Consider the following 22952-nt stretch of genomic DNA (forward strand, 5'->3'; position numbering starts at 1 on the left):
CCTCTTTCTCAATCTCAAAGTGACATGAAGAGAAATTAAGTCAAACCCTTTATGCACTTCTCCCTTCTAAAACAAGGTAGTAAAAGTAAAAGGCCTGGTAATCCAATATTTAGCACACAATGCCACACAAGTTTCAACGCAGTCGTATGCAAATCAGTCTTGACCCTGTTCCAATGGGAATAGTCTGACCTGACCTGGCACATCAGATCCTCACCGAACTAGAACATAGGCAACCTAGGACTGGTTATGTACTAGTTAAGGTTCATCAGCCACATATAGCTTGGTTCCAGTGACGCAGTGTGCAAGGGACCCACATCTGGTCACACTGGACTGGGTTAAAGTCAAAAGGTCAAGAAAATCCATAATGGAGTATGAGGTCTAATACAGGGGACAGGTTCTTTCCAGAGGAAAGTTTAGGGTGTAACTTCAAGGCAGTGAGAAGGGCTTTAGTCAGAGTTTGCATTGGCAGGTGATCAAAAGGAAATTATTGTCCACACAAAGAGCTCATCACCAGTTGAAGCTTTTCAATGGCAGGAAAGGCAGGGTTGTTATTGTTGACATGAAGAGCACCCGAAGGTGAAATTTGGAATTTCACAAGGCGACTGGAGGCAGTTATCTTTTTATGTCAAGGAGGATCAGTTATTGCAGTTTATAGGTTGAGGAAGTACACTCTGGCACCAGCCAAGAGTTCAAGACCTGGGGGGCACCTCTTGGGGGGTATGACTCACTCTGGCGAGGGGTTCTGAAGGTGCCACTTTTATACCCACTGAAAGACTATGTGTGAGGGTCACCACCTTTTTCTAACAGTAAACTGGTCAGTTCTTCCCCTGAGCCTGGCTCCATTCTGTCCAGAGTAATATAGGTCAGGCAGGCCCAGGTGTGGGCTACATTTGCCAATGATAAGGACATCATCTTCGGAAGTCAGGAAGGTGATGGGCACAACCCTCAGGCTTTGCAGCTCAGGATGGTCTGAGTGCAACCCTAGAGGCCACCCTCCTCAGATGAGAAACACCTCCTCGTGCACAGGGCCCTTTTGCCCCGTGTATGGAATGAATATATATCATGCCACAGGAGAGGTATTAGCAGTCATGTAAACCTGGGCACTTTTGGTTTGGCATATTTGGTACGGGCAGAAGAATGCCAACTTTCTAAAAGTGGAATCTTTGGAGTAGTAGTTTAAAATTTGACCATTAAAGAGGATTTTAAATTCCAATTCCAATGAGTCAAAGAGGTATTTCTCTGTCTGCTCCCAAATAAATCAAAGTTATCACTTATTAAGTGTAATAAGGTAACCCAGTACTAGCGTAGGAAAGAGCTAGCCTTGCTACAGTGAGGGAAGAAATTTGGGAGTTGTCATTGATAGGACATGTAAAACTTAAGTACACATGCCCTGCTTTCAAATAGCATGCTCTATGCACTATGCCCTATGATTGCTTAGGGCCTACCTTATGGTTGACTTATAAATATTTAAAAGGAAGGTTTAGGTCTGGCAAAATGGCAGTTTAAGACTGCACACACAATCTGTGCAAAGGCAGGCCTGATGTGGGAGCCCTGAAGCATGTTTTACTTACATGTCCCTGAGTACATGTATTCGCTAGGTACTTATAAGTATATTACATATGTCCATTAGCTGTATGCCAATCGTAGGATTATTGGACTGGAAAGCTCAAGCATTTAACAACTGGTTAGCAGGAGTGGAGTGAGCAGAGCCCTAATGTCCTAAAAAACGGGTTCAACAAAAAATAACAAAGTGAAGGCACAAAACTGGAGAAGTACTATGCATAAGATGGTAATTTCCAACAACCATCTATCAAAGAGTTGCTTAATAGTGGTAATGGGGGTCAGTAATTTATTCAGGTTTGCCCGACAAAGATTGATAGGAGAGCATAACTTGTGGTTACATGTCATATTTTACTTCTAGTTCCTCTTAGCTGATTTTCTGAAAATGAAATAACCTATTATGGTTGGTAGATTTTGGAGTTTCTGATGGTGGTATTATTTGAGGTGCTTTGGATCCCTGAGCAATGTCAGCACTTGTAGCATTTAATTTTTCAAAACAGAAATGTTATTGCAGCTTACACAGGTCTTGTGAATCAAGTATACAAATTGGTACAGCTAAAGGTGACTTACATTTCTCTGTTGTGACGAGGTTACTCGTCCACCAATATCTAAATCAGGCCCTTATCTTTTGGATGTAAACTGCAACCATAGTTGTATAATGTGTTTTGAGCTTAGGAGAGTATTCCACTCTTCATTTCGGTTTCAGCTGGTGAACCTCTAATTTGCCGTTGGCTTGTTCTCTCGTGAGACTATGGCTGCATGTAGGTTGGTCATTCAGTGGTCAAGTGCAGAATTTGTTTCATACAGCAGTGTGTAGCAGACTAACTAGACACTATTTGAGCTAAGAGAAATTCACGAGGAGAGCCACTTTCCTGGCAATAGTTCATTATAATGAACTAAGTAATTAGCAGAATAGTTTGTTGTAAATCTAGATCCTTTTAGATTCTTTCTGAGACTAGCATCACTGCCTTGGCCACTGTCCTTAGCTTAGAGACTTGAAAAGGATATCAGGGAAGGCTGATGACATAAGAGGTAGTTCAGCCGCGATCTGCGGTGTCTAAGAGATATCCTGAGGTTTGTGATTTGGAAGTTCACATTAAAGATGACAAGGTAATTTAAAATGTTCAAGAGTATACAGTGGGAGATTTTAGGCATAGGTTAAAGTCTCCAAAAAGTATTACAGTTTCTCTGTTTCATATAAAATGCCAAATGTATTTTATGATGGGGGAAGGCATTGAAGAGTGAGCTTGCAGGGGTAGGGAATGGTAAATAATTATGAAATTCAGTGTCAAGTGGTAATACTTCTACTCAAATGCTAGAGCTTCAGGAATCAAGGTTAAATTATTTGGCATCGATTAAAGAACCAAATCATTTTTGGACAGTAATAGTACCAGTACACCTCCCACAAATGTATCTAATCTGTCTAATTTAGCCATAGGATAGCATAAATATCAGGAATAAGTTCCATGGCCTCATTGAGCCATTTTTGCATTATGTAACCGAGGTCATGTTTACCCACTCCACAAAGAGCTATAATTTTTGCAATGTTTTACTGCACATCAGGCATTACAGAGAATGGTCCACCAAATAACAGTATTATCAACCAAAATGAAGAGGTGTTGGTTGGTGGTATACTGTGATATAAATTGTATGCCCTCACAGTCAAAGGAACTTTATGTAAATTTTCCAAAAATGGATGTCAATTTTCCAAAGAATTTTAGAACAACTGACTGGAAGAAAATGTAACAGAGTGGTAGCATATATGGTGAAGTTACTGCTTTTGGTGATGGACTGTGATGTCAAGGGTTTCATCTAGGGCAGCCAGTTGTGGCCTCACCAGCAGAATAATGACAGGTTCTAATTCTAAATTAAAAGGTTTCAGGGATGCATACAGTTGCATACTGTTGGTCAAACACTACTATCCATTTTTCGATTTTGTTTAAAGAAATGCTTTTAATGTTCATCAGTTTAAATGATTCAGGGAAACACCAAACAATGGGAAATGTACAAGTCATCCTAACCTCCAAATTAGTAAGATTCCATCAGAGAAAAATGTAAATATCCTGCTAACATCATTACACAGCTTTATAAATGTTTCATATTTGTAATTACAAATTCATCAGTTTCAATTATTGCACAAATCCAATATCAAATGGATTTATTTTCTATCAACCTCTATTTTGAGACAAGCAATCATGGAATGATCTTTATTCTCTTGCTCTGCTCTCTATATAACCTAGAGATCATTTTGGCGTTCTTCCAGCTTAGCCACACCGGCTCAGCATCCACCGATAGCATCCAACCAAATTAGAAGTACACATATGTCCTCCTGTCAGTAGAGTTTGTGGGTGCATTTCCTCCCTAAAGAAATCCCATGAGGACTTCTGATGCGGAAGGAAATGTACTGGGCTCAGGTGCTGTAGCACATGCCTGTTGCTGATCAAAGTTAATGAATGCCCTCAGAGCAAGCAGTGAAAACCTCTGTGACTGGACATTCAATTGCTTGTGGATGCCTGGCATCTCTCTCTTCTTAGCAAGGACACTTAGCTCAAAGGAATTGATACCTGAGAAGTTAAATCTAGCCTTGAATGTGGCCAGGTGAATGCATGGTATTCTTTAGAATTGCAAAGTATACTTGATAGTATGCAATAATATAGACCTGCACAAATATATTGATTCCACAATATAGAATACCGTTATAATGTCAAGGTAAACATAGACAAGGAAGACTTTAATAATTATTCTAATTCCATATTTGCTTACCCTGATGATATACTGATCGTCGATATTGTGGAGCCAATTTTAGTGAAGGACAATATTAAAACATCAATACTGTGACACTCCATTACATAGAAAGACAAGTCAATATGGGTCGGTGTTAGACGTGTCATTCTTATGGTGAGTTTGCCCCCAAATCTTTCCTTAATACGTCTATCTTTCTTGAACTCGTTTTTGTTAGCTCTGGATCTCACTGCACTTTACCAGTGCTAGCCAATGCTAAAGTGCTTGTGCTCTCTTCTTTAAACATGGTCAAAGTGGTGTACACTCAATCGGCAAATTTCATTAACTTTTAAGTCGTTAGTAAAGTGGAACTACATGTACTTAAGGCCTGTAAATTAAATGCTACTAGTCGGCCTGAAGCCAACATGTTTTTAAACATCTCTCACGCCTGCCATTGCAGCCTATGTGTGCCTAATCGACCTAGCAGAAGAAACCTTTTGCCTGCTCCAACACTTCTTCCTAAATGTATGTAAGTCCCTAAGTTGGGCCCTAGACAGTCCTTAGAGGAAGATGCACTGTGTATAAAAAATTGGACACATTCTTTTAAGTTTCACATGCCCTGGTAGTGAAGAACTCCTAAATTTGTTTTTCACTACTGCAAGGCCTACCTCTTCTACAGGATGACATTGGGATAGCTTAAACCATTTAATATGTGATAACCTTTAATTGGGGCAGGTAGGAAATTCATGTTTAGTATCTGAGGAATTGTAATTTGAAATCCTCTTTAATGTCAAAGTTGGATTATAAATCATAATTTTGAAAATACCACTTTTAGAAAGTTCTTGTCCTAACCATTTGGTGCCTGCAGCCTGTTCCTGGGTCACATCACTAAGTGTAGTTGGCAGTTGACCTTTGTGTATTCCTTATAGAGGGTCTGTGGGTTGGCATTATGGGCCATCTATGTAAGGGTGGCAGGGGGACCTGTCACTTACCACACTTGCAATTCAATGGGACTGCCTCAGCACACACACAAAGGGCTTCACACTAGCTTATTGTGCTCCCAGATAGACTGGGACCAGGGCAGGGATGCATGAAATTCCAGACACCTCTGTAGGGTACCAGTTATAAAAACAGACACTCAGACCCACTGTTCAATATAATCCTAGTCCTGTGGATACTACAGAATGAGAACGTCCTTCTGCTTTGCTGCACTTCTGATTGAGGCATGCTTGCTTGCTGAGGACAAAGGCTGGACCTGCACCCTTTGTCCTAAGTGGACGTGACTCCAAGTCTTAGCTAACTGACCTTCTGTTCTGAGCTACAGGGACATAACAAGCTACAAAGGCCTCCCTGCATCTGCCAAGCTAACTTGCTGCCTGGGCCTGAAACTGGAACTGCCCAAGCCTTGCCGGCCTCTGCTTGAGTGAGTTCCTCATCCCTAAGAAGTGCTCCTCAGGTCTTGGATACTTGGCATGGCATCAGTTGAGCTTCTCCTTGAATAAAGGGTGAAATCCTGAAATTGTAGGCTCTTTATGACTGTGATCTAGCCAGTTTGTGCTAATATCTTGCCACCCATGCCGACTGCCAATGAGAAGCTCCAGTGAACACGATTCTTTGAGCTACAGCGACCATCAGCGATGACCGGCAACACAAGATCTGCACTTCAGGTGCCAATGCAAATCAACATCAATAACCATCGTCAACGCCTAACAGGATATCCGTGCTACAGGGATGACCGTCTGTGATGCCTGGCCCTCTCTTCTTGCTACAGCGACACCCATTGACAGTGGTCTGCCTGTTCCGCTGCAAACTGGACTTGAGCTAGACTTTAGAAGGTAACTCTTTCAGCTGGACTAACCTGGTCCCTGTAACTGGTCCATGCTCCATTGTGGTCGGCTTGAACTTTTGACTTTCACCCTGTCTTGAGTGAACAGATAACTGCAAATGGTGCTAGTGTTGTTTTGTGCTTTTAGGCACTATACTTACCTTAAATCTTTAAAAGTGCATATCTAGGGTTCTACTAATTAGATTTTTGTCATTTTGGTGTCAAATAATGTATTTAATTGTACTCTATTCTTCTAAATTGGTGTGGGCTTTTTTTTGTGTTGTGTTTTCACTTTATGACTGTCTGTGCACTGTATAATTACTTAAAACATTGCCTCTCGGTTAAGCCTGACTGCTTTTGTTTACAGCAACCAGAGTGACTTGTTGTTCATCTTGACAGGGTGTGTGGCTGTTTCATGAGAACAGCTCACACGTTCCTCAAACAACATCCCGATTTCTCACAATAGGTTAGTGATAATCTGTGGGTTTACTGACTTACATATAGCTGTTATATTTACCTTTCACTGAACACTTGTGTGTTAATGAATCCTCATTTTCAACTTCTCTAACTTTGGGAAGGCAAACCAGTTGCTTAAGAACTCTGCTAATGTGCATGTGAAAAGATATTTCTTGATTTCATAAGCACTGTAAATATCATCATAGACTAATGTTTTTGTCTGATGTTAGATGAGTAGGTGGCCTGGGATTATGGATTGAACATTGATATTTATTTATCACTTATGGCGGTTTTCACAATTCAATTTGATTTTACCTGTCTTGCTAGTCTTTACACATTATGCAAAGGAAATAGCATTTCCTGCTTCTCCTGTCTGTAAATCTGTCTTTTAAGTGGCCTACGTTTCTTTTTCTTTTGTTCTTTAATTCACCTCATAACCAAACAAGTGCATTTCTCATAAAATCCAACATTTACTCTTACAAAATCAGTGTGTTTCTGCCATCTGAATAATGAGATGTAGGGCCTGATTACAACTTTGGAGGAGGGTGTTAATCCCTTCCAAATGTGACGGATATACCACCCGACGTTTTATGAGTCCATTATATCCTATGGAACTCGTAATACGGTGGGCAGGATATCCGTCACATTTGGGATGGATTAACACCCTCCTCCAAAGTTGTAATCAGGCCCATAGTCTGGAATCCTGAATAGCTAATACCATGACATGCCAATCAACAGTAACTTCCACATATATTAGTTCTTCGACTGAAACATACATTAGATGTTGATGTGACGAACATGTATACATCTCACTGCAAGATTTAAATGTCTCTATTTAATTTATCAACATTTATACATGCTTTAATTTTATTCTATTCTATCTATTTCCTTTTGTTGTCATTCAATTTTTATAGCCTGCTGCCACTTACTCTTTATAGTACATTCTCCTTTTTTCAGCTCATTGCTCTCCTATTTCTGCCATCATCAGTGCCCTCTAATACTGTTCTTCCTGTGGCAGCCAGTAATTCTAGCAGCAGGGGTACACATACACACACACCCATGCATTCACACATGCACCTACATTCAGCCACTATTCTCAGGCACATACACATCCATGCACTTACAAATACATATACAAATAATGCATACACACACATCAAACATTGTAATAGTATTCCCAGGTGGCAGGAGGGAAGCCTCAGTATTTTCTGAGGAATGGCCAACTGGTCCCAGCTCGAGGCAACAAATGCAAAAAGAACAGTTGATGGACGGAATGTAGACCAAATCAAACATACACCCCCAGTCACAGATCTGGGTTTAATCCATCAGTTTTTTTGCTCACCATGCCATTTCAGTTTGGACCCAGCCATTTGCAAATCAGTCTTGATCCTGTTCCCCATGAGAACAGTCCAGCCCGAACTGCCAGGCCAGGTCCTCCCTAGACCAGAAGCAAGCATCCTGGGACCGGTTTCGGGGTATCACCCCTCTTCAGCCAGGCTAGCTTGAATCTGGTGGCATAGTGAGCATGGGACCCACATCTGGGCATACCCTTCCCTCTTGAGGCAACAAATGCAAAAAGAACAGTTGATGGACGGAATGTAGACCAAATCAAGCATTCATCCCCAGTCGCAGATCTGGGTTTAATCCATCAGTTTTTTTTGCTCACCATACCATTCCAGTTTGGACCCAGCCATATGCAAATCAGTCTTGACCCTGTTCCCCAACAGGGTCAAGACCGATTTGCATATGGCTGGGTCTGAGCTGGAATGGCATGACAAGCAAAAAAACTGATGGATTAAACCCAGATCTGTGACTGGGGGTGAATGTTTGATTTGTTCTGCATTCCATCCATCTTCTGTTGTTTTGGAACTGGTCCCAGCTCAGCAGTGGTAGTGATTTACCATGAGTAAAGGTTAAATATGCAAAAAGGTTTTCATCCAAAGAACTATCCTTAGGTCCAGACTTGATTAGTTATAAGACATTTACAGCTTGTTACAGAAAATGCTAATAATATGTTTGGTGTAATTGTATTTAATATTGCCAATATTCATAGTGCTAATGAATCGATATGGTACGTCCGTACATCCAGAATAATGTAAACTGTTTTCCTTCACAATGAGGGTTCAACAACAGCTCTTAGAAAGACTATAATAATCGGGGCATCATTTTAATCCGTTAGTTGCCAATACTTGTCTGTTATATCAATAACATTCTACCTATGGAAATATAATTTGATATTTGCTTATCAGTTTCCCAGAAGCTTTAACCCTTTCTCCATAATTATAATGGTGCGTAGTTCTATTTATCTATCTGCCATATTTCGTATGATTTGAAAATGTAACAAATTGACACAAAGCTATAAAACGAACAGGGGGTATACCTCTTTCTGAACAGATGGCTAGATTTTTAGGCTGCAGATGTTTAAAATATTTTGTGAAAGAAATAACTTATAGATCACATATAAAAAGATCATACTTTATTTAGATTTAACTTACCTCATTGCAGTATTTGCCTTCTGAAAAGTATCAGGCTTTGGATCAGGCTGTGAATTCTTTTTGCATCCATGACATTGAGGAAAGAACTTTGTATATTTGGGAACACTTCAAGAAAAAGCGGCAATGAATATGTGTGGAGTCAGCAGTCATAAATCTATTATTATATAACAGTCCTTAAAAACCCTAAAGAAAATAGCATAAACATTTTCATAAATTGATTGCCATACATATATTTCATTAAAGTTTGGTTTGATAGAAAACCCGTAAATGCATGCAAGACACTACAAATTGCTGTTGATACATTACTGAATATGCATTTGCAGTAACAACATCATAAGCATAACTACTGTGCATAAAACTCACAATACACATTTTTGCTTTGTATCTAATTCATCAGCCACCATAAATTGGTCCACACAAGATTATCTGGTAATCTCACCTGCAAGCAGACCATCTCAACGGAAAAAAAGCTTTGATGGATGGTCAAAATTTCAGAACAGTGGGCTGCTTCAAAAAATAATGCAAGCATTAGGAGTGCTCAAATAAAAAGCGGACAAACCTAGTCCTACATAATAATGCTGTGTGGTCCCTAAATTGGTGAATTCTCCACAGAATAAATTGTCGATTTGTAAACACAACATGCTTAAAATAGACTATTTTTCGAATTTGTATGGTATTTATTTTCTACTGAAAAATGGAAACATCCTAAACAACACGTTGCAAACAACACAGATGTTTCATACGCAAGCGGAACAATGTTTGCCGGAACAACACATGCCTTTTTCTCTGCCTTAAACATGCATGTCCCAAACTACGCATATGCATGGTTAAGGATGAGAAAAGACTAGTGGATCGGGAAATGGCACGGCGAGGTAAGATGGGCTGGGGCAGGGATGGTGGAAGTTTTTAGGGGTGGGGGTGGATTAAGGGATTAGGGTGGGGTAGAGGGGTCAGACTATTTTTTTTAGGGGCTGGGTGGGGCTTTAGGGAACTTTAGTTTTTAGGATTTAGGGTGGATGGGGGACTGGGTAGTTTTTTTTGGGGGGTGAGGGTGTGGGGTTGGGGTATTTTGTTTCGGGTTTCAGGTAGGGGGCAGGGTAGTTTATTTTTTAGGGACAGGAAGGACTGCGAGAGGACACAGTGAGGTAAGTGGTGTTAGATTTAGGGGGTCATTGACCGCCAGGGCCAACGACCACGGAAGCACCGCCAACAGGCTGGCGGTGCTTCCTGGCCAATTCTGACCGCGGCGGTAAAGCTGCGGTCAGAAAGGGGAAACCGGCGGTTTCCCACCGGTTTTCCCCTGGCCAAAGGAATCTTCCATGGCGGCGCTGCAAGCAGCGCCGCCATGGGGATTCCGACCCCCTTCCCGCCAGCCTGTTCCTGGCGGTTTACACCGCCAAGAAGAGGCTGGCGGGAACGGGTGTCGTGGGGCCCCTGGGGGCCCCTGCACTGCCCATGCCACTGGCACCTCAGCAAATCCGCCGGAGCCAGCTTCATCTTTGCTGGGGCTTTCCCGCTGGGCCGGCGGGAAAGTCGGAATGCCCCCCGCGGTCATTTGACCGCAGGGCAGTGTTTGGGCGGTTTCCGCCCGCCGGGGTCGGAATGACCCCCTTAGTGCTTAGGGTGGTTGGAGGTTTGGGGTAGTTTCTTTTTTAGGGGCAGGGTGGGGGGATGACATCGTTTTTTTTAGGGATTCGGGTGGGTGGTGGGCCGGGGTAGTTTACTTATTTGGGGTGGGGGTGGAGACGCAAGGTAGATTATTTTTTAGGGGTGAGGAAGGTTTAAGGAAGGGCAGGAGGAGGGAGGACAGAAGAGGAGGAAGGATTGGGAGACGACTCAGTGAGGTAAGTAGGGTTGGGATAGGGCTTGGGGGTAGTTTTTTGCAGTTGGTGGATTTAGGGCTTTTTTTGTGGTTGTTTATTTGTTAGGAGCGGGAGTGGAGGGGGTCAGAGTAGCTTATTATTTAGGGCTTAGGGTGTGTGGGGGGTCGGGGTAGTTTACTTATTAGGGGTTGGGAAAGTTTTAGGGCTCAGGGCCGGTGGGTGGTTTCAGGGTAATTTTGTTTTTAGGGGCAGGGGTGGGGGGTTGAGGTAGTTTTTTTTATGGCTTAGGGTGGGTGGGGGTTCTGAGTAGTTCACTTATTAGGGGTGGGGGTAATTTTGGGCCTCAGGGCGGGTGGGTTGGTGTACTTTTTTAGGTTAAGAGGGATGTTGTATGACAGAACCATGCATGCCATTTTCACATATGCCTTTACTAAGCATGCTTTTACAACAAAATTCATTGTAAAGGCATGCGTGGTAAAGGCAGGCGTGGTAAAGAGGCAGTCATGATTCAGACCACATTGTTAAGGCATGCGTTGTTCCGGTATGCGTGGTTCTGACATACAACCACTGAAAAAACATAATGTAATATGGGCTTGAGTCCTTTTCTGTGTACTTAACTCAAAATGTTTTTAATAGCAATGGTTAAACTGTGAAATAAAACCATGAAAATGAAAAAAAACTGTGGTGGAGAATGAGAGCATGGCAAACACAGAAGATAAATCATTTTCACAGCAAGCAAGAGAGACTCCACAGATGCCATTTTCTGGCAATGTCTCGGTGAGAGGCTCCCACACACATACACAAGTGTTATCGACCATGCCTTACTATAGGAGTTCTATGGATCAATGTTCTTGTTTTTTTGGTATGGGGTTTGGGCAAAGCAGGATAACATTGAATTAAGAGAAAGGAGAGACAACTAATATCTATGAGTGTGTGTGTGTGTGTGTGTGTTTGTGTGTGTGTGTGTAAACGATAGAGGTTTGGCAAGCTAGTCACCCAGGCCCAGTCATGAGTCACCCAGGAGTAATACTGACTGCAGCCAAAAGCTGAATACAAATCGGTTATGAGTGTATGTACTTTTTCCTTCCTCCCTTAATTAATATATTTTCAAAGGAAATAACCCAGGATCCATATTCAAACTGTTTTTATACCGTTTTCTATATACCAAGTGTGTAGGTGCAAAATAAGATAATAAAAGTTGCTGGGGTAGCAAAACTCTAAATTACTAAATGGACCCCGTCTGCACTTCCTAAGTACTTGATGATTAAGGTTGGACTGAGCACATGTGTCTGGGTAAAGGAATGGCATACCATGACATCATACAATGAAGAACTGCAGTTATATTTGGAAGAGTCTTTGGACATGCACCGGTTATATTATTTACAAATAAAACTAGCAATGAAGAGAAAAATAATAAGGCCACCCAAGTGGCATTTAATGAATGGTACTTGGCAGCAAGCAATTTAAAATCAGCTCTGTGAAGAATAAGCTTCATAAAGAATGTTTCTGTACCACCTCTGCTTTGGGACTACCAGATTCTAAGGGACATGTATTTCACTTTACACATGTGTGGGTGCTATAACCTAGATAATATGCATGATAAATGTAGCACCCACTTGTGGCATAAGGGATGGGTGTTGTCCTTAGAACAGATGAGGCAGTATGTCCATAGAAACACATTTCAAAACAGCATTTCCAAATACAGTCAATAATAAAAACTGATTCAAGGAGTTTGAGATCAGTAATTTAGAAAAACATGAAGGATTATAAAAAAAACACTGAAGAACAATACAGAAAGAATAATGAAATACAACAGTGATCTATTTAAGTGAGCCCTATGACATAAAAATCAATTGCCATGAAGGCTCTCAGAGTTCATCCAAATGCAACATTAAGCAAAATCTGAAAAATAGACTCAGGGCCGGATTTAGATTTTGACTGACAGGTTACTTCATCACAACAGTGACAGATATTGTGTACACCGCAATATAAATCCTATTATTTCCTATGGGTATTTCGTCAGACAAGATATATGTCACTGTTTTGATGGAGTAACCTGTCTGCTGAGGTCTAAATCAGGCCCTATGTCCTAAGTGTGAAACAAATTGACAGAGAATTGGGCAGCATGCCTTTTAGACATCCAAAAAGATCTGGCTAACTTCCAAATTTCAGGGTTTATGAAGTCATTTTTACCATGGGAAATGATGGAAACAAAATGTCAGTATGGTGCGGACAAAAGTAACAATGCATAAACATTTAACATTTCAGCATTGTAAAACATTATATAACCATAACATCCTACCTCTATCCCAGTACATGAACACTGATTTTCCCCTTGTGACCTACTGTCATCTGGAGGTGTCAGAGTAAACTAATTATATAAACTCTAAAACAAGTCATGAAGGAATGCAGTCCAGTGTTCTAGCAGAAAGAGCCAGAGAAATTATCTGAAGGCTTCTTCCAGAAAGTTATTTGAGAAGAACATGTAATTTCAAGAGTCAATAATAAATATAAGAATACAAGTACTATTATAAAGTCAGCAACCGTGTTTATAAAGATGGAGTCATTATTATAAGGGCAATAGAACAGTTCTATAGTTTATATATTTTATGTTTCAATTAAAAACAACTCCTATTTGTAAGCACATACACTTCTAATTCAAAATTCTCCAGCACGTGAAAGGGGTAGTTGCTAAGTCACTGAAAAGAAGTATGGTCAGTGTTGTAACTGAATCTTTTTTGATTAAATATTTATTGTTGGCTTTAGGACTCTGTAGTTTACCACTACTAACAGGTGCTAAAGTGCTTGGTATAAACCCGACTGGCATATATAGTTTACCTTTTAAGTGCCTAGTAAAGTGCACTACCTGTGCCCAGGGCCTGGAAATTAAATGATTCCAGTGGGCATGCAGCATTGATTGTGCCACCCACTTAAGCAGCCCTTTAAATACATCTCAAGCCTGCCACTGCAGTGCCTGTGTGTTTAGTTTTAAACTGCCATATTGACCTGACTAAGTAAATCCGTTGCCAGGCCCAAACCTTCTTTTTTAATACATATAAGTCACCCCTAATGTATCCCCTAGACAGTCCCAAGGGCAGGGGGCCATGCATGCAAAAAGTTGGACATGTACTTCTAAGTTTTACATTTGTTTTTCACTGCTGCAAGCCCTATCTTTTCCATAGGCTAACACCGGAGTTGCCTTACTACCCCTTATAAGCGTAAGTTGTAAATGAGAAGACACAAACCACCAAGTTTGGTGTCCCTGAAATCACAATTTAAAATCCTAACTTATGGTGAGATTGGATTTGAAATTGTAATTCTGAAAATGAGAATTTAATTTAAAAAGTTGGCATCTTCTTACTTCAGCCATTTGATGCCTTTTGCCTGTCTCTGATCACTTGACTCGAGCGCGGTGACAGCTGGGCTTTGTGTATTCCTCCTGGGTAGCCACACACAATGGAAACGTAGGTATGACCTGTGGGCCTCGATGGGCAATCCTGGGCAGGATGGGACGGAGGAGCTTGGCACAGCCTTACTTGCACATGAATAGGCTGTGTCCTGACCACATACAACGGGCTGCATAACCTATCTGTCAGTCTGGACCTAATGCAGGAAGGGCAGGGACTCTGCTTGCCTAGGAGTGAGAAGGACGTGACCTGAATCTTCCCAACTCAGAGTGACTCCAAGGGCTAGTTGATTGACCTCCTGATCTGAAGTCTCAGAAACATAACAAACGTCCAACCACCCTGCTCCTGCACCTAGACTCTGCCATCTGTGAGTCAGTCCTTCCAAATAGGGCCCCCCCAGTCCTGGGCCCTTGAAAGTGGACATAAGGTTTTGCCTCAAGGGGAACTGATGAATGCTGTGCTGCGTGAGCAGAACTGACGCATCACCACTTTTGCGTGAGCAAAATCAATGCATCGCCTTCTAAACCAACAATGCGTCATTTTCTTTGGTACAAGGTTGCTGCATCCCCATTGACAACAGCCTCGAAAATTACCCAATACTCTAGATCACAGTCTCGGCACCCACAGGAATCCACACCGCATTGTTGATGCAGGCAGAACCTGCACCCGAACTCCGCTGCATCTTGACACTGATGCATTACCATTGCTGCATGGGAAACTTCATTGCATCTCCTTGATTGCATGGGGAAAAGTGGTGCACATCCTCAACGGCCTGGTTTAGAAACAATGTAATACTCCCAGAATTTAAGGTATTTTGGTTCAGCTGGCCCAAGGGGTCCCTGTAGCAGGACCATGTACCATCAAGGTTGGTCTGAACTTTTGACTTTGTCCCAGTCCAGTGCAACCAGGTATTCCTGGTTGGCGCTTTTTGCTTCTAAGTGCTGTTTTGCAGTTTATTCGTTAAAAATGTATAAATCAAATTCTACTTATTGGGTTTATGTCATTTTGGTCTGGTTTTATTTATTAAATTAAGTTGTAAAGTTCTAACTTGGTGTGGGATCTTTAATGTGTGGTGCTTTCACTGTTTTCATGTTTGTAGTAGTGCACAAATACTTTACACATTGCCTACAGGTTAAGCCTACCTGCTCTAGGCCAAGCTACGAGAATATGGGCACCCAGTTATCTTGTGACTTGCTTGTGCCTTACCCTGACAATAACTGTGGTTGCTTCTTGCCCAGAGCTCACACCCCAGTCTAAGAACAACACACTTATTCACAGGCAATGCCACAGTTCAGTTGCCTATTATTCTTCAGCATTTAACCCTCTTATGAAAGCCATGACTCTCTGCCTCTCAGCAGCAATAGTGGAGGTGGAACATCCTGACAATGCTGTTTTGGGGCACCTCCTCACTCCTAAACTTGTGAGTGTCCCACAGGGCTGGAACAGTATTAACTAAAATAAAAACACAACATCTTATGAGGGATAGATTGACAAGATATGAATTGGTATTCTGTCGCATCTCTACATTTAATCATAAGAATGCCTGGATATACATTGATCTACATTATTGTGTTCACAATGCAGAATAGTGTATGAAGCCATGGTCTGATCTTCAAAATACACATTGTGTGACAATGAATTGTTTATTGATAGATTATGTCAGAGAGATATGCAATATTTGTGAGAATGGATATTAGAGATACGCAATATTCATGAGAATGGAATATGCACATTTTACAGAGTAGTAGGAGGTATGCATTTGCAATATGTAGGTTCCACTCAATAACCAAATTAAAACCCATAAGAAGAGGTTCTTATATTGCAGATAAATATAAAAAATATATTTCCTGAGAGTAAATATGCCTTTGAAGTAGTCCAGGAATTTAGAAAGCTATGGGCACAGAAATTATTTTTAATGTCAGGTGGTAAAGAAATAAAAAATGTTGTACAGATAAAGGACCTCCTACAAACTTTAATATTGCCATGAGTGTGGAATAATGTTGAGAACTGCTCTCACAAAACAGAAAGAAATGTCTAATTTGGTAATATTCTTTAACTATTCACAGGGGACCTAAAAAAAATACCAGTACTGGAAACAAACATAATGAGTTGTTTCTACCTAATCTGCCACACATATTATTATTCCAGTAGAGGAGTAAGAAAGATTGAAGTAAAAATGATACAGAAATCAAGAAGGGGTACATACAGTTCCAACAGGGGGATGGATTGCTCCAAAAGGAAAAATATTTCTCATTTACATAATGGACCCGCTCATGTGGGAAGAGATGGTATGATACAAATGTTTTCACAATATTGGTGTAGGATAAAATTCAGAGAAGAAGCTGAATGTCATTGCTAGAAGTGTGTCATTTGTGGACGGTATAATTTTGGAAAGGTTTAACAGAAAAGGGACACTTCCTATCCCGCAAGCAACATTAGATCTGATGCAAATACACCTCATTGAAATGCCCCAGAGTAACAAGCACCTATATTTAGTAGTTGTGGTCTGTGTTTTGTCAAACAGGTTAAAGCATATTCAAAGAATTGTGATGCATTAACTGTTGTAAAATGTTTACTTTTGAAATATTACCTTGTTTTGCAGTGTCTGCAACACTCCTCGATTAACAGCACAAATTCTAAAATGGATCTTCAAAGTTTTATGGGTGGTGCCACGATTCTGCTGTGCCTACCACTCACAAGCTTTAAGTGCAGTGGGAAGAAGGAATGGGTTGTTGAAAACAAACTGGCTAGGCACAACTTTCAATCCAACAACACATTTAGTCAACCACTCAGGGTGTGTGGTATGCTAGTGAACTCACTGCACTAAATGGCTAAAAGGGAAATGATCAAAAAGACACCTTGCCGTTGGACCCATTATCCAGGTGTAACAACAAAGATATGAACAAGCTAGATGGGGGTTCTTGAATGTGTGTTTAATAGTATGCAAGGGGCAAGAGATAACCAGAAACATTCTCATTATGAAAGATATGAAAGACATTGGGTAAATGAAAGGAATATGCAGTGAACTTGGGAAATAAAAAGGTCATATATATTAGATAATGTGTTCATTCATCTGCTTGCAAGATACCCAACAATACTTAAATTCTTTACCTGTTGGATTTGTACTGTATTCTAGGAAGGCCTACTAATGGTATCCTTATGTTAAACACTCCCTTATCATTACTACCTGTATCAAAATGTAGCTTTTAGCATGCTCACCCTGATTTGTCTGGATGATGCTGTTGGGATTTTCAACCTGTGCACTGAGACTCTGATAAGCAGGCCCAGTGTGTGAGCTGTGACCCCTAAACATGTCAAAATTGGCTGTATTCCTAATTGGCATATTTAACCTATAAGTCTCAAGTATATGGTACAAAATGTACTAAGGGCCTGTGAGTTAAATGTCACTAGTGGACTACTGCACCATTTGTGGCACAAAATACAGTTACAGTGCAAACATGACTACAGAATTACCACTATAGCCTATGTGTGCAGTTTTATAAACTGCAAAATTAACCTGCCAAAATAACCCCATTTGCCAGGCCGAAACCTTCTTTTTAAATATTAATGTCATCCAAAGTAGGTCTTCCTATTTATAAGTCAAGGTGCATATTATTTATTTGTAGGACATGTAAACTTTAATGTTAAACATGATCTTACAATGACATGGCCCCAAAAGCTTTGGGATGCCATAATAAACCTATTCATGTTATCTCTACCTAGGAAATAGCTACAATGTTTATTCTTAGGCTTTTAAAAATATTTATTACAAACCCTCCATTACAACCACTTTTACTGGCCCCAGTTGTCTGAGAATGTGAAGGATGTCTCTTACTCCTGCACATGTGAAATCAGTGGCAAGACTGAAGGGCATCCCAAAGCTCCCGTGATCCGACTGTTCATGGTGAGAATTCCATTTGATAGGGCAGAAATGAACATTCTCAGGCTGCTAAATACTAAAACACCTTCAGGAGACAGGTTCATCTTGGAAGTGGTAGACGGTCCAGTATGTATTGGATACTCTGAAGCCATGCCTATGAGGACACAAATTGCAACCGTGGTGGAAATGCTCTGCTTGGCATCCTTACCAGGGAAGGATTAACCAAGAGGTAGGGATGGGGGAAATTGTTTAAATTTGCTCTTTTGGCAGGTTTATCCCAATTGTTTTTATTTGCTTTCTTGCTTGCCTTATTTTTACTGGCTACAGACTGCTTTGTACTTTACCCCTGCTAACTAGTGGTATAGTGCTGGTGCTCCTCCCTTTAACATGGTAAATTGGTATACTCCTGACTGACATAATTACCATACCTATATGTCCTTAGTAATTGGTGCCAAGGTGTACCTGGGGCATGTATGTTTAATGTCACAAGTTGACTGCAGCACCTATTGTGCCATCCACTATACCAGTGGTTCCCAACCTGTGGTCTGTGGACCCCCAGGAGTCCATGTAATATTCCTAGGGGGTCCACGGGCCTGGGAGGGCAAGGAGGCACTGCTCCAGCTGGGGCCTCTACAGAGAAACACCTGTGTGTTTTTATATTTGTTACAAGTGCAGCATTTTTAAAAGCACTGCAAAGTTCCTTGTACATACAGCACCTTTCAGACAAAAGTAAAGACGTCATGATAATTCTAGTGATTAATGTACCTGCTGGAGAGAGTATTGTCTAGTAGCAATTTTAACTCATCCAAGGTAGCGCAGATGGTTAATATGCCTGCTGCAAAGAACGTGTACTATGCAGATCACAGAACAATATTTTACATGCAATGAGCACTGGGATACTGCTTTGTCACAGTGATTATTTTGCTACTATGCAGTTCATATGCTATAATCATAATAAATGAACTCCATGGTACAGCTTAGAAAGTTATGTTTTTCCAGTCTTTCAATATCCATACGCTGCTAAAAATTGTTTGCTTGCATAGCAATACATTCTTATTAATAAAGTCAACACTAACCACTGTGTTATGTTCTGAATTCTGTGTTTGTGCTTCTCCAGACCAAGCACTCTTAGAAAACGCCTACCAGTATTAATGACTTGTGGATCCTGCAGCTTGTAGTCCCCTGTAAAGTGTTCGACACCTACACAATATGAGAGATGTTATAAAAAAAATGAAATACATGACAGAAGGGCTATGGCGAGATGAGGCCCTTATGGTTTTACTTCCTTTCCCCATGACATATTAATGTGAGAAAAGCTTTCATACAACTGATGTACTTAAAAAATTAAATTAAAACAGAAATTGGTTGAGAAATGTAGAATCTGACCTGAGGATTCATATTTCCTAAATAAAACCAAACATTAACATGTTAATCACCGAGCTGCAGCACCAATTTTCCCATAGTGATTCTTGAATATTTTTTTGATACATAAATAATTATATCTTTAGTAATCCAAGCATTTGTTTGATTTGTACTTGTTTGTGGTTTTTTGTGAATTACTGTTTTGATGTTTCATACAATCATCATACAAACTGGCTTTCAGTAGTGATTCAGTGGGGGTCCTCTGGAGTCAAATGGTTGGGAATCACTGCACTATATGGACAATGTAGACTTAACTGCAGATCTTCCACCAGTAACCAGACTAAACAGATTTCACCTACAAATTATACCTGTAAAAAAAAACCTTTTGACAACCCTTAACGTTCCTTTAAATGTTTATGGCATCCCTAAATAGGCTTTGTTGCCTGCTAATGCAGGGTATATGAAATTTAAAAGCAAGACATGTATAAGGGTAACATTCAACATGGGCTGTTTCATAGGAAAACACTGGAATGCAATATTTAATACTAATCCTGTATCTCAGGAATGGAATAGCTAAAAATAATGAAACAAATATTCCTAATAGTTGGTAAATATCCAATTCAAATTTGGATTTGTACTAAGTATTACGGAAAGGTAACTGTTAAAATGTAACTTTTATGCTGCCTGAAGTCCTACAAGCTAAATCTGTATTTAGGCAGACAGTAATTAGCAGCGTAATAGGCATAAATGAGGTGTGATCTTGCTCCCTGGAGCAAAACAATAGGCTGACCTGAATGGACAGTGATGACCCATTTGAAACTGACAAAATCTGCAAGGGGGGCTCGGAGCATCATGTTTATTAAAATTTCATGAATGTCAGTCTTACTTGACAGGTCTTCTAAGGCTTTTCCTATGGTACTTTGGGACACACTTCAAAAAGGCCTTCCCTGCCACAGATAAATGTTAACTGACACTTGCCAGGGCTCTACTGTTGTCTTCCCAGCCAGTTAGGTCCCAGCCACAGTGGGCCTCTTTTGACATTATAGTGTCACAGCCTGTTTGACAGGATTGCTGGCTTTACACATAATATTTAAGGCACAATTAAAGGAGAGAAGGAGAATGTCAAACCAATTTGACTTCTCTCTCTAAGGTTGTTGGGGGCACTGAGAATGCCTAAAACTGGATTTTTAGTGCTTTAGTGTTAGATGCGGGAGGACACTGGGAGTACACTATCACACTCCACCCAGCCCTATGAGCATGCTTTTAATGTGGCAGAAGACTTTGGCCTTCTTGAAAATACCCAAAGTGGGCAGGGCTAGCCCTGGGAACTACATTCGTTAGGGCATCTCCAGAAGTCATTCCATTCACAAGCTGATGCCAGGCATACAGGTGGAATCGCCAGACACCCACTTCAGAAGACTCCTGGACCGGAGGAAGATTAATAGAGGACTGAACCTGCTCACTGCAAACTGAGACCAGCCTTGAAAGACTGCACCTGATCTCTCTCTCTCTCTCTCTCTCTCTCTCTCTCTCTCTCTCTCTCTCTCTCTTATGTCTCTCTCTCTCTCTCTCTCTCTCTCTCTCTCTCTCTCTCTCATACCCAGGACAAAGAAGTAGACTCCTGGGATTATGAGGCTGACCTCCTGTTCAAGCTAAAGGTATACAACAAGCGCCTCAAAGAGGCCTTTCCTGCACCTGCCCATCTGATCAGTGCCAACTGGACATGGAATGGAGCCTTGAGTCAGTCTCTAAGTGCCTCTCCTGTGGTTCAGAGGGGCTTTAGAAGTGTTTGTCTGTGTTAGAGTGGGAAATAGAGGAGTAAAGTAAGGAAGTAAAATCTATGAACAGAATGAACATGTGTCCGACCCAGGCTCAATTGTGATCAGCGTCATATTACACGTAGGTCCTGTTCTACCCAATCCTTGGCTGTCATTGGCACTTGGTGGTTCTTGGTGAAATTTCTTATATCTTTAAAAAAACAATAACTCTGGTTTCTCTTACTGAATCCTGGCCCTTTTGGTGTCGTTTTTTTAAATAATGTTACTCTATTTTACTAAGTCTTTTTAGGATGTTTATTGTTCTACATTTTGACTTACTGTTTTAGTACTGCATAAATACTTTACACATTGCCTCTAAGTTATGCCTGTTTGTTCTGTGTCATAGCTATCAGAGGGTTGAGCTAAGGTTTATTTTGTGACCTTTGTGGTTTACCAAGGATTGTGATTATTACCTGAGTTTGGCTCTCACCCTTCTCACCCCCCTCAACTAATAATCCAGTTTCTTGCAGGGACAAACTTCATGTCTGCATACTTGAAATCTATGTAAGATGAGGGTGGGGTGATTTACAAGTTCACCACTCCTTGGCACCCCCAAATCAATGGGCTTGTAGAGACACTCAGCAAACCCTAAAAGGTATGATTATAGGGTTGTCTGAGAAACTTGATAGAGGGATGTCCTACTCCCATGCTTTTTTTTTTACCTATAGGGAGGTACCACAAAAAGGAGTAGATATCAGTCCCTTTATGCTTTTGCATGGGCACACTGTCAGAAGTCCCTTAAGTCCTGTCTGAGAATAGTGGGCAATGCCTCTCAAGGAACCCAAACAGGACATTGTAGACTATGAGCTGTGCCTGCATTTGTAAGTACCTTTTTGACCAAAAGCAACCTTTATGGAATACCAGCCTGGTCAAAAGTGTGACTCCCAGGGCCCTCCCGGACAAATGAAGGCCTGAGCAGAACTCATGGAGTTTTACTCTATGGAATTCCCCACAGTTACAAAAATACTCTGTGAGATTCTTTAGAACTCTGTGAATGGGTGGAAATAGGCATCTTGCACTGTGATTTAGCATCAAGAGCTTTTTCTGCCCTAAAAAGTCAGCGTGAACAGCACCACATGCTGCACCAGAAGGTTAGGTTAGGTGATTGATTTTTTAGATTTTATACTGAAACTACAGCTTTCTGACAGCGAACGGTCACGACCACCCACGTTGGGGCAATCCCCGAGAGTGCCCTCCTTGCGAAAATTGTGTTAGAGGTTGCCAAATCACACTTTCCAATGTACTGTTTTTGAGCCACACATGAGAAAAAAACTCTGACAAACAGTAGCTTGCAGAATTTGGCCACACCCTTGTGTTACAAACATGGAGTGGACAAAAATCCCCATATTTTGCTGGTGGAGCCGAATTTACTGGCCACGCCTAGACAAATAAACCTGGGCCCATATTGGTACTGGAAAGATGGGTGAGGTCACCTACCCAGAGAGACCTTAGGACCCTCATATACTCCCACAGGATGATCAATGTCAGCTGTCTGAAGCTGAACCGGATGGATATGACCATGCACCTGGTCACTGAAGGAGGAGAGGGGAAGAAGAGTGAGCTTCTCACAGACCCCCTTCCATACAATGCCAAGTATGGTTCAGTG

At 41.0% G+C, this 22952-nt stretch overlaps 1 protein-coding gene across 1 annotated transcript in view; it reads right to left on the reverse strand.

Moving 5' to 3' along the window:
• The window catches only part of LOC138287161 (cadherin-related family member 4-like), a 182049-nt gene that overhangs the window by 40297 nt on the left and 118800 nt on the right, over window positions 1–22952 (reverse strand). Inside the window, exon 7 of the mRNA XM_069227521.1 lies at window positions 9058–9162. Within this exon, the coding sequence (XP_069083622.1) occupies window positions 9058–9162 (105 nt within the window). The remainder of the gene's footprint in view (window positions 1–9057; window positions 9163–22952) is intronic.

The sequence above is a fragment of the Pleurodeles waltl genome, chromosome 4_1 (genome assembly GCF_031143425.1).
Source record: "Pleurodeles waltl isolate 20211129_DDA chromosome 4_1, aPleWal1.hap1.20221129, whole genome shotgun sequence".
NCBI lineage: Eukaryota > Metazoa > Chordata > Amphibia > Caudata > Salamandridae > Pleurodeles > Pleurodeles waltl.